Genomic DNA, 13,189 nt, shown 5'->3' with positions numbered 1-13,189 from the left:
GACAGCACTCCAGCCCCACAGGATATTATCCTCATGCTTGCATCTCAACTGAGCCTGCCTTCAGCTATTCCATAGACCAGCTGCTTCTGGGTGGTAGGGTATGATGATAGCACCAGTGAAGTCCAAGGGCCTTCATGAGCCTGCTGCCAATGAATTCCTTGGTAGGAAGTGGTATTGTATAGGTTATAATGGGTCTGGGGTCCAATGGAGAATAACTGCACAATGGTCCTCTTCTCAGTCTCAGCTACCCTGTCTCCTGGGCCCTGAGACAGCCCTGCTTGTGTCTAGCTACAAAGCCTAATATACAACGACATGGATGGAACTACAGGGTGTTATGATAAGCAAAATAAGTCAATCAGAGAAAGCCAATTATCATATGATCTCACTGATATGTGGAATTTAAGAAACAAGGCAGAGGATCATAGGGGAAGAGAGGAAAAAAAATGAAACAAGATAAAACCAGAGAGGGAGACAAACCATAAGAGACTCCTAATCTTAGGAAACAAACTGAGGGTTGCTGGTGGGGATGGGGGTGGGAGGGATAGGGTAGCTGGGTGATGGACATTGGGGAGGGTATGTGTTGTACTGAGCACTGGGTATTATATAAGACTGATGAATCATATAGACCTGTACCCCTGAAACAAATAATACATCATATGTTAATTAACTGAATTTAAATTTAAAAAAATTTAAAAATTTAAAAAAAAAGAATGAGGGGGAAAGAAAGCCTAATATGGTTACTCCAGCTCTTGACCCTGACCCCTCTCATCCTAGGGCTGCAGACCAAAGCTCTGGTGCATATCAATGGAGACAGGAGATACCCAGAAGGTGGGGTTGTTTTCAGAAACTCTGCTCAGCCAGGGGCAAAGGGAACTTGGGGGCTGGGGGTGGGGGGAATGATCTGTGGCTCTGCACCAGTAGCACCTGAACTCCAGCCACAAAGGCCTGTTGTACTTGGATGCAGCAGCCTTGTACAAGCCATGAGTTACAATGCACATGTCGGTGCCTGTTAGAGTGTGCAAGTTCTGCAGGCGGCATTTCTATTCTTTTCACCCTGATGCTGAGAGGCATAGCAAAAAGATGCAGAAAAGTCAATGGCCTGAATGTGGTCTTTTTCCTCTCCCGTTGTCCCTTCCTGGGGCCACTGGTGGGGGCATGTTGTGATCAGCACAGACTCCGGAGGCCTTCCCCATCACACTTCCGAGTGGTTTCTTACTTACAGTCTCTTCCTCCATACTGGGCCTGCTCATAGGTCATCTCAAGCTTCAGGTCTTAAGCATCTTGCCTTTGATTGAACTGATTATATATTTTTTAATATGGCAGAAAGAATTAATACTAATGTATGGAACCAAATAAGGTATGTCTGAAGCCTAAGCAAGAAGGATTCTTTTTTCCAGGGATTTAAGCGTAATAGTGTATGTGTGGAACAGAGCACCCAGCCCAAATCATTGGTTAAGAATGTCATTGACCTGATCATTCTGTTTTGGTGTCTTGGTATCTGCCCTGAATTTCAGAACCACAGTTCTAAAGAGTTTGGAAAAGTTTTGTGTCCAAAGCCCACCTTCATATAAAATTCCACATGGTTGAAACCTAACTCATTTTCCTCCCCCTTTCTTTCAGGAATTTTCCTTCTTATGGGTGGTACTAAGGCTTAAAATATTAGAGAAATGCTTGATATTTTTCTCTTCCTTTTCTTCTCCTTGCCTTTCACCAATTGCCCCGTGCAATTATCCCTTGTGTCTTTTGTAGAGAGCTTTCCATTTCTAGGCCCCTTGCCACCACTATATTCCCACCCTTTCCTGAATACTTCCTATACATAGCCAGATTTATCCACCTAAAATATTATATTTACCTATCATCCCAATGCCTTTGTTTACATTGCATTCATTCTGCCTGAAGTGTTGCTCCCTTCCTTGTACTGGACATACTTTGTCATGTCCTGCTTTCTTTGTGAAGCCTTTTCTGGTTGTTCTAAGCTTCACTGTCCATTTGCTCTGGTCTGACTTTCTGGAGCATGTATTGTCTGTATCGATCATTTAGCACACACACAAAAATGCTACATTGCCTTATCTGTGCACGAATGCCTCCTTCCTTTCTAGCAGTACCTGGTAATGGTTGTGCATTAAGAGTTATTGAGGTTTCGCGGCGCCTGGGTGGCTCAGATGGTTAAGCATCTGCCTTCGGCTCAGGTCAGGATCCCAGAGTCCTGGGATCGAGCCCCACATTGGGCTCCCGGTTCAGTGGGGAGCCTACTTCTCCTTCTCCCTCTGCCTCTCTCCCTACTCATGCTCTCTCTCTCTCTGTATCTCTGTGTCTCAAATGAATAAATGAAGTCTTTAAAAAAAAAAAAAGAAAAGAGTTACTGAGGTTTCCCCCTCATATTCAAGATAGAGATTTAAGAGACATCCCAACTTATATAAAAAAACAAGCAGATTTACATCATTCCAATTTCCTGAGGTTGACTTGGGGTTTTTATATTGATAATTTTTTTTGGGAGCAACTACTCGAGGCCTCTATGCTAGACATTACACTAGATGTTGGAGACGGAACAATGAAGGACAGCAGTCAGTTCCGCTTTCCAGAAGCGCACATTCTGACTGGGGAACAAGTAGTTCAACACAATTATAATACTGTGGAGTACACATCGTGATAAATGCATAGGTACTATCAGAACACGTAAGAAGAACATGTAACGCTGACGTGGGAGGCCATGGAAGTCATCCCAGAGAAAGGGACCCCAAAACAGGAACACGGAGGATGAGTAGGAGTTGCCCACGTGACAGTGCGCGTGAGTGTATGTGCAGGGATGGGGTGGGGAATGGGGGACAGAAGATCACTCCAGGCAGAAGGAACGACATGTGCAGGGTCCTGGAGACAAGCAAAACTTGGTTCATTGAAAATATGGAGAGAGTTTAATTTGGCTGGAACACAGAGTACGAGGCATGGGAAAGCAAGAGATGAAGTTGGAGGGATAATCAGGGCTTATGATAAGATAATAAACACTTGTGAGGACAGTGAGCAGTGGACTGAAGACCGGGTGACTACATTAGATTCACATTTTGGGAATACCACGTTGCGTGCAGTGTAGAGAAGAGCCTGAGGGGACAGGAGAGTGGAGGCAGGCAGGCCAATTGGGCTGCTGAAAATGGTAGGTAATCCAGCAAAAAGTTGATGATGACCTAATCATAGCAGTGGTGGTAGAGATGAAAAAAGTGGATAAATTTCAGGGATGCTTAAGGTAGAACTGCGAGGACTAAGTGGGTGTAGGGAGTGAGAGAGAGAGAGTTAGACGGATGCTAATGCCATGCCATAAGAAGAAAATCAGGAGAAAAAGCTAGTATGGAGGAGAAGATAATGCGGTTGGTGTCAGGCATGTTTAGCTTGGCATTCTGCACCTGGGCATACCCATGTGGAGATGTCTTGGCAGTTATGTACCTTGACCTAAACCTCAGGAGACAAATCTCGGCCAGAGATATAACTTTGGGACTACTCCAAGCAGTGGGATAAGGAAGCCGTATAGGTCCTAGAAGACAGTGTGTGTGTAGAGTAGTGTAGAGTAGAAATGTGTGTAAAGTAAGTAGATAAAATCAGACTAAAACCCAAGGAACAAAAATGTTTAAAAGACGAGCAACAGGATGTTATTAAAAAAAAAAAACCCTGAAAAGTGGCCCAGAGGTAGGAGGATATCTAAGAAAACATGGTGTTGCCTAAGTAGGTCAACAATGTTACATACAATATCAGTAAATCCAGGCCTGTTATTTATGAGAAGGTTTTTTGTTTTTATCTTGGTGTGAATACTACAGGGCAGCAGTTCTCAACCTTTTTGGTTGTATAAATGATTGTATACTCTTACAAATTATTGAGGACTCAAAAGAGCTGGTTTTGTGGCTACATCTATTAACATTTACTCTATTAGAAATTAAAACAAAACTTTAAACAATTAATTAACAAATAATAAACCTATTTGGTACTAGTTAATATGTTTATAAAAGTAACTATTTTAAAACAAAAAACTTACAGAAGAGTGGCATTACTTTACATTTTGGCAAATCTCTTTAATGTCTGGCTTAATAGAAAACAGCTGGATTCTCATATCTGGTTCTACCTTCAATCTGTTTTGCTCTCACACATTATGTGTAGCCTCTGAAAAATTCCACTGTATTATCATGAGAGAACAAGAGTGAAAAAAAGTAAATAACATCTCAAATAATTATGAAAATAGTTTGACTATTTTGCAGACTCCCTGAGAGGGAACTCTAGGGATCTGGGGACTCTATGTGTAGAATCACTGCCCCAGAGCCGGAGAGCTTGACAATACTGTGAGCCTCAGAAATAAACTCTTGATACCATAGTCAAAAGTAGGCAGGATAGAGTCGACTGAGGTTTCAAGGGCTATTTTATGAGAGGTTGAGGTTGCCTGGTTGATACTATCTTCCAAAGTTAGGAATGGGCTCAAGAATGTTCATTCAGTTAATTCATTCAACAAGTATATTTAGGGGCACCTGGGTGGCTCAGTCAGTCGACTGTGGGACTCTTGGTTTTGGCTCATGAGGGTCATGATCTCGTGGTCGTGAGACTGAGCCTTGTGTCGGGCTCGGTGCTCAGCACAGAGTCTGCTTGGGATTCTCTCTCTCCCTCCCCTCCTGTCCCTCTACACCACCCCCACTCACTCATGCATATGCTCTTCTCTCTCAAATAAATAAATAAACCTTTTAAAAAAAAACAAATATTTATTTAGCACATATTCTATGCCAGTAACTGCTTTAGAGGCAGAGGATATAACAATGAACAAAACAGACAAAAATTGCCTTCATGGAGCTTCCCTTCTGTTGGGGAAGATTACACAGTCAACAAAATAGTAAAATATATAGTATACAGGAGCATGGTAAGTACTATGTAGAAGAATAATGCAAAGAGGTATAGGGATTGTTGAAAGGATTTGCAAATTTCAGTAGTAGGGACAGAGAAGGGATCATTTGAGCAAAGGCAACATTCCAGCAAAGACCTGAAGGACATGAGGGAGCCATTTGGTTGTCTGGCAGAAAAGCTTTTCTAGGTATTTGAAAAAATGAGTTTTTAAAATTTATTCTAAATTCTATTAATATATATTCTTTAATCAGATATCTATTGTATCTGGCATTAGCTGCAAGTATAAGAAAATAAGATCTGAGAGCTAATATTCATTTAGTGTCTGCCATGTACCAGGAACTCTGCTAAACATTATATATGAGGTTTGGTACCTTCACTAATATTTGCAGTTTAGTGAAGAAGACAAAGCATGTACATAAAATTCCTGCAGTTACGGTGTAGCAGTTCTTACGAGGAGCAGTAGTCGGTTTGAAGTTGCACCAACAGAGGTTTGCATGCACCTGATCCACCTGACATTTACATCTCTCTTTCACAGTGAACTGGCGTGTGAAGGGTACAACTCTTGAACCTAACAGAAGCTAATCCAGGGAGTTAATAATACCCGATCGCACCTTTTATAGAGCGCTTGAGTTTAGTCGGTATTATTCTAAGAAGTATTATTGCCTTTTACTGTGAGTTGGGAAATAGGCTCAGAAGGCTAGGTAATGTAAAGCAGTTATATGGTATGGTGTGGGGTCCCTGAGCACAACAGTCAAGAGAGAATTCTTGAGGAGTTGTATGGTGCAACTTAATAAGTTTATTTAGGTAGCACGGGGACAGGACCCCTGAGCAGAAAGGGCTGTACTTTTTGTTGTACGATGCTGGTGGTTATATGCTTAGTGCTTAAGGGGGAGGAGAGATGTGCAGAGAGTATTAGATCATAAATCTTTTCTACCTATTTCTACTCCTAAAACTACTTTCACAAGATTTCTCTGGTGTTTATTATTCGGTTCAATATTAACTATCAGTGAGATATACAGGCAGTCATGAGACTACAGCAAGCAGCACATATTTGAACCTTATTAAAACTATGCAGGCTGCAGGTCTGCCTTTTGGGCTAAAGAACATTTTTCTGCTTCTATCCCTCATCAGGTGGGGTTGGGACCTAAATTTAAGATACCTGCCTTCGAGCACAAGCTTTTCCTATTGCAATGCAGCTGTTACGAGCAGCTGCTGAAATAAAAGAGCCTCATGCCCTGCCAACTCAGCCCTTTCCCAAGTACACCACTGAAGGAGGGGTAGGTTAGGGCAGAGGAGGAGCAACAGTCTACAAAAGGGTGAAATCACACGCGGTTCTTCCCATCTGCGCTTGCGCAGAGGATGAATAAGCGCTCCGGAAAGACGCCTGGGATTCTGAGTTTGCGCAGACGCAGTTTCCTCAAGGCGGAACTGGGGCGACCGAGGCTTCTGCAACCTAAACACCCGGGGAGAAAGGAAGGTGGCAGACGCGCAGCGCTGCGCATGCGCGGGCGCCTCCTCCGGGGAAGGGTTGAGAACCGGACTGGGGTGGTCAGTTGGGCTCAGAGCGGAGCGGGGTCAGGATGGACGAGGACGTGCTGACCACCCTGAAGATCCTCATCATCGGCGAGAGTGGCGTGGGCAAGTCCAGGTGAGACGGGTCTGCCGGCGGTGACGACGGCGGCGGGGCCCTTTCTGCCTCCGTGGCCGCTGTCTGCTGGGCCGCGTCGGGAACGGTAAAGGCGGCGGCTGGTGCGGGCCGGGCTGGGGCCGGGCCCCGCTCGTTCTCCCCGGCCTCTCGGCCGCGCGGTCCTGCAGCCCCTGCCTCCCCCCACCCCCGCCGTGTTGTGGGTCCGTGGCAGGCCCGCCTTGTCTGGATACGTTTCCCCTCTGTCCCAAATAAAAACCAATTCTGAGGGCCGCCGCTCGGCGGGCGGGTTTGCTGCCGAGGAGCCTAGGGCGTGGCGGGCGGGTTTGGGCCCGAGTCTGGCCGAGAGCGAAGCCCGGACTCGGCCCCTGGGGTTCAGGCTCACTGTCACCCCGCGAGTTGAGTTGTAACTTCAGCACTTTGGTTTTTCTGTCAGGCTTTCTCTGAATACGTCGCGTTCCACACGGGAAGTTTCGTGACGCCTTGGGTCACATTCCTGGCCTATTTTGGTGCACCCCTTTGCCGCTTCTCTGTTTTCTTCTGAGTCAGCTGTGAAAGAACTCTTTGGTCTTCTGACTACTTGAGTAATTCACTTGAGTCTGAGATGCTGGTGTTTAAGCTGTGGACTTTATTCTTTGAGAATCGAGTGTAATTGTTCCTTCGCATGCTGCCACATCATATAGAGGTGAAAGAACAAATTAGTATTTTGTGTTTTCTTTCTTGACCTTTTTTGAGGGAAAATGATAGTTGACAGTGGTTCGAGTTGAGTTTCGGGTAAGAACAGTGATGCTCAGTGGGTGTTGCAAGCGGGTTGTGATTTCCTCCAAGCCTTAGAACAGAGTTCTCCAGGTCAAGTTATTCTTGCCATCTCATTATTATTATTATTATTATCACTAGGTTATATTCTAGGCTGTCTTGATTTTTAAACAATATTCCAGTTCCAGGAGCTGTAAGTAATTTCATATTTTAGCTATGCCTGCTGATAAACTTATCTCCAGATCACTTCATCAAGTTATACTTTTTTAGATGCTTAAGGATTTGAAATTTTATTCTGTAATACGTTCTGCAGTTTTATATATTTTTAAAGTATGACAATATATTTTCTAGTTTTTCTCACTTAGTGTACTCAGTATATATTGGAGTGAGGGATTTGCACATAACAAGGAATAAATTAATGAAACACTGTGGGCTAGCAAAATAGTATGGGTGGTGTGGATGTGTGTATATGTATGCATTATTTAAAGGACTGAATAGGGCGCCTGGATGGCTTAGTTGGTCAAGCATCTGCCGTCTGCTCAGTCCATGATCCTGGCGTTTCATGATCGCAGAGGCCTGCATTTGGCCCTGCGTTGGGCTCCCTGCTCAGCGGGGAGTCTGCTTCTCTGCCCCTCCCCTGGCTTGAGCTCTCTCTCTCTCAAAGAAATAAATAAAACCTTAAAAAAATAAAGGACTGAATAAAGTACTTTTCATGATCACTATTATATTTGAGGGTTAAAAAGTTAATATATTGAACATTGTCTTAATAGGACTTCTATAGCCTTGTGGTCTTTTTTTCTTGAGATGTGACCCTCACTTAGGTTAAGGCATATGAAATTGCTGATTTTGAAGTCAAAAATGGTTGAATGTCATTTCATGTGGTTCAACCCAATACAAGTTTGGTTGGCAACATTTTCCTAAAGGTAGTGGATGGATGACCAGTTAAGCTGTGTTAAAATTTTCTGGAAGGTTAACTAGAGTGTTTATGTAATTGAGGTTCTTCCTCTAGTGTAAAATCAGTTAGGTGGATTTATTGGTTTCCTTAGTTCCCTCCCTTCAGACAAACTTGTTTGGATTTAATTTGATCCAAACTTTTCTCAGTACTTAATGGTGAATTTTCAGCTGCTCACTGCAAAATTTTAACACATTTAACTACCTCTTTCAAGAAAGGATTGTGTTTAGGGAGAAAGTTGGCTTATTTTTCTAGCTAGACATACGTTATTGGTGCATGTTCTTTGCTATGGAAAACAACCTTGAACACTTATTCTTTCTGGATACGATGAGAATTAAATGACTCTACTAAGATAGAAGCCTATTCTTTTAAAGCTGAGTTAGTACAAAAACATTTGTCATGGATATAATCTTTAAGGGTTGTTCTGACCAATAAGTTTGTTTCTTTACAGATCTAGAGTTAATGGAAGTGAAATACCACTTGTATTGTTGCATGACAAAGGACATCTTTTTTTTTTTTTTTTTAAGATTTTTATGTATTTGACAGAGAGACAGCGAGAGAGGGAATACAAGTGGGGGAGAGGGAGAAGCAGGCTTCCCACTGAGCAGAGAGCCCGATGCGGGGCTTGATCTCAGGACCCTGAGATCATGACCTGAGCCGAAGGCAGACGCTTAACGACTGAGCCACCCAGGCGTCCCGACAAAGGACATCTTAAGTAATTCAAATTAGTGGGTTATTTTTCCAGTTTATTTCAGACTGTTGGAGTGTGATGAGCATGTGTGGTAGCAGCCAGGAGATCAGGATTATGAAACTGGTGCTGCCACTCTGTGACCTTGTGTGTGATACTTGAACACTCTAGGTCTTCATTTCTTATTTGAAAAATGAGGTTGGAATAGAAATCCCTCAAACCCTATCTAATGTTAAGTGTATGAGATGCTTTGATTCTGTGGCTAGCCATAGTGAAGTAAAGAAGTAGCAAAGTGTTTCAGAAACTGGGAGGGATTATAGAGATCTTCTGTTACCTAAATTGCTGTCCCTCCTGTGTCTCTGTGTCCCCATCCTTTTTAGCCAATTTCATTTGTAAATTAAGAAATGCAGACTATTTATGATCACACTGTTTATTATAAATTTGCTTTCCTTTAAATGATATGGTGGTAGTTACTCCTTCCATCTATAGCTCTGCATGGAGAGTATTTTGTTGCTTTGGCTTTGAAAATACGAACGCTTAAATATACATCCTTTAGAGCATTGGTTCTTAATCATTTTCTGGTTGTGGAGTCTTTAAAAGGTCTAAGTCTTTAAAAGTCTAAAAGTCTCTCTGCCTAGAAAAAAGCATAACATAGAGTTGAGAATACATTTCCAGCTAACGGTGTACCCCTGGCTAAGATCTGCTTATATTCAGAGCCCGTATTAAAATTTGTTGCTTTGTACTTTATCAGTTCCCTGGCTTTCCTGACAAAGTACCTTTAATGACAAGGATTATCGTAAGGATTAGCAATTATGTAAGAAGAACCGCTGGCTCAAGTGTCTGGCAAATTGTTGATGTTCAATAAATAATAGCCAATACCATTGTTATTATTTGTATTATTCTGGTATTATTATTACTACTGCCACTACTACTCTACAAGTTTCTTTTATGTAATAATATTTAGTGTGGTGACCAAGTATGGATACATACCTTTTCCATTCTTAAAATATGAGTAACTAAATTTTTAGTGAAATTTTTACTTTTATTAATTTAAAAACCTACTGTTGGGGAGAGAAGAAAATTTTTATAAGTGCAGTCTTTCAAGATTCTTGTTAGTGCTGTCACCTGACTCACGTTGGAATAAGCAAAGTTATAGTCAAGAGGGTACAGTGTTACGTGGAAAATCTACTGTTTATTTCACTTTTGTGGTGCTGGTTTCATGGTAAACACAAGAAAGCAAAACCAAGAAAGGGAGAGTTAATCCTTCAAATACAGTTAATGACGCCGGATTTTGAATACCAAAAGGCCGTTATGTGTTGCAGTATACTCTGGGGGAAAAAAATCTCTAGCAACAGTAATTACAACCTACAGAAATATTTGTAAATTTTTTTTGCATTTCAGACATCTGATAGCTATTTCCTTGATTTTATTTATTTATTTATTTATTTTTAAAGATTTTATTTATTTGACAGAGAGAGACACAGCGAGAGAGGGAACACAAGCAGGGGGAGTGGGAGAGGGAGAAGCAGGCTTCCCGCAAGCAGGGAGCCCGATGCGGGGCTCGATCCCAGGACCCTGGGATCATGACCTGAGCTGAAGGCAGCCGCTTAACGACTGAGCCACCCAGGCGCCCTTCTTTGATTTTATTAATGCATACAGGTTGATCGATAGAACAGTCTTATCCTATTGTAGGAGATAATGTGAAGGAAGATTGATTAATTTTATAAATCTAGGGCTTTAACAAAAGCTTAGATTATATTTTTGAAGAGTTTCTAATAATTGACACTTCTGCCTTATATTAAATAAATAATTCGGGGAGATATAAAATCTTAGATTATTCATATGGTGTCTTTTTTTAAAAAATTCAAATTCAGTTAATTAACATATAATGTATTATTTGTTTCAGGGGTACAGGTCTGTGATTCATCAGTCTTCTATAACACCCAGTGCTCTTTACAACACATACCTTCCCCAGTGTCCATCACCCAGTCACCCCATCCCTCTACCCCACTTCTGTCAGCAACCCTCATTCAGTTTGTTTCCTATGATTGAGTCTCTTATGGTTTGTCTCCCTCTCTGGTTTCTTGTTTCATTTTTTCCTCTCCTCCCCTATGATCCTCTGCCTTGTTTCTTAAATTCCTACTCATGTGGTATCTTTTGCTATTATTTCATCTCTTTCTAGTTTCTTTACTATTTCTTAGGTTTAGTCCTCCTTATCTCTCACCATAACCATGGCAGTTGTCTTCGGTTAATTTTCTTGCATTTTTTTTGCTGGCATTAACTTTTCAAAATGTAGAGCAGTTCTTGCCATTCTTTTTAAAAAAAGCTTTCAGTAACTCCCTATTGCCTACTTGATTTCATACACCCTACCTAGCATTTGCTAGAGTATACCTATTCTGGCTATCATGTGATCTACCTTCACTTTTTACTATATGTTTTCTTCCTGCTTAGGTAGTAGTCCTACTACTTACTACTTGTTACCAAATGATAGATTTTCACAGCTTTCTGTTTTACTTGAATTCAGAGTGTAGTACACATCAGATTTAAACAAAAAATTAATTTGTTGCATTCCAAGAGACTTATTCGCCCCTTTTTGTCCACATCACAGTATGACATGTTGCTGATACTATTTTCTCACAAGGACGTACCTTTATGGTTACCAAAACCATAACCAAGCCCAAATCTTTTCACACTTGGGAATTGTGTAGGGGAGCATGGGGAATATATTAAGTAAACTGCTTTGCTCTTGGGGTTCTTTTATTGCCTTTCCAATAATTTAATTCCTCCATATATACCTGCAGTGGGGCAATATTTGTGGGAGCAGACCTACATCAGCTATTCTTACCTGTGTCTAATTTTTTTTTTAAAGTAGGCTCTTTTTTTTTAGATTTTATTTGAGAGAGAGAGCGAGAGAACAAGCACGAACAGGGTGAGGGGCAGAGGGAGAAGTAGACTCCCTGCCTAGCAGGGAGCCCGAGATGGGGCTCGATCCCAGAACTCTGGGATCACGACTGAGCCACTCAGGCGCCCATTATCTGTGTCTACTTTGTGACAAAATATAATAATCCTGAACATTTGCCAAATGGTTAGGAAAAAAGACAAATTTCTAATCTGTCTTTTTAACATTTCTTTTAGCCTGCTCTTGAGGTTCACAGATGATACTTTTGATCCAGAACTTGCAGCAACGATAGGTAAGCCTATGTTTAAAAATTCAATAGAAATGCCACGTATTTTCTTGCCTTCAGTCTGTTTTATCTAGTTCCTTCTACCCTCCATCTACCACCCCATTGTTTCCATGTCTGTTGAATTCTTTTTCTTTCAAGGCTTAACTTTGGCTTCATTAAATTTCTGGAGCCTTTGTAGATCTCACCAAGCAAAAATAACTTACTTGTTGTTTCATGGCACTTGGTTAACACTGTGGATATTATGATTATCTGTACATACATTTCTTTCTTGTACTATGGATTGTCTTTTATTTAGCAGCATACAATTATCTGAATATTTATTGTATGTCAGGCACTCTCCTAAGGGTGGGGCTATAATGATGAATTATATAGACTTAGTGTCTATCATCATGGACCTAACAGTATCACCTAATAGTAGAGTGTGTTAATTTTGCATTTTTAGCATTTGCTACAGTATCCTGCATATATTCTGAACTCACATGTTTATTGATATTAGTTATTAAAGATTATTAGCAGTAATGCCTAAATGCCTCTTTAAAATGAAATTTAGTTTGCCTAAAAGTGGTTTGCCACATTAGCTTACTAGAATATATGAGAAGATTGAGCTATTTAGCGTGTGTATCACATGTTTAGGGAGTAGATGACAATACAAAGGTATCAAGAGACAGCTTGCATTGTGAAAGAGCTGAGTCAGAGCAGGATAGTAGTCTTGACTCTGCCTTGAACCAGTTGTCTAGATCTTCAGGAAGTCCTTTAACTTCACTGTTTTCACCTATAAATGGAGGAGTTTTGGTGAGAGATAATCTGTTTTCCTTACAGCTCTAAAATTTCATGATCTGTTGAGTAGAATGTAGTAAATATGATCCTAGCATTATTATTAGGGAAAATAAAGAGTTTCTCTTAACTGGGTTTGTTTTCGCATTTATTGTGTGTGTGATTTGTTTTTTGTTTTTTTCTTTTTTTCAAATGTTAAATAATTTCATACTTAGAGAAAAGTTGTAAAAATAGTACAAGAATTCTTGTATGTCCCCAAATGTTAATATTTATCATATACGCTTTATCATGCTCTCTATATACACACACACACACACACA

At 41.0% G+C, this 13,189-nt stretch overlaps 1 protein-coding gene across 1 annotated transcript in view; it reads left to right on the top strand.

Annotated features, from left to right (window-relative positions):
- Positions 1-6,342: 6,342 nt before the first annotated feature.
- The window catches only part of RAB18 (RAB18, member RAS oncogene family), a 33,436-nt gene continuing 26,589 nt past the window's right edge, over positions 6,343-13,189 (top strand). The window contains exons 1-2 of the mRNA XM_034987225.1: positions 6,343-6,517; positions 12,046-12,101. Of these exons, the coding sequence (XP_034843116.1) occupies positions 6,450-6,517; positions 12,046-12,101 (124 nt within the window). The 5' untranslated portion in view covers positions 6,343-6,449. The remainder of the gene's footprint in view (positions 6,518-12,045; positions 12,102-13,189) is intronic.

Source organism: Mirounga leonina, unplaced genomic scaffold (genome assembly GCF_011800145.1).
Source record: "Mirounga leonina isolate KUSES-001 unplaced genomic scaffold, KU_Mleo_1.0 Mir_413, whole genome shotgun sequence".
NCBI lineage: Eukaryota > Metazoa > Chordata > Mammalia > Carnivora > Phocidae > Mirounga > Mirounga leonina.
This window is presented reverse-complemented; position numbering and strand designations above follow the sequence as displayed.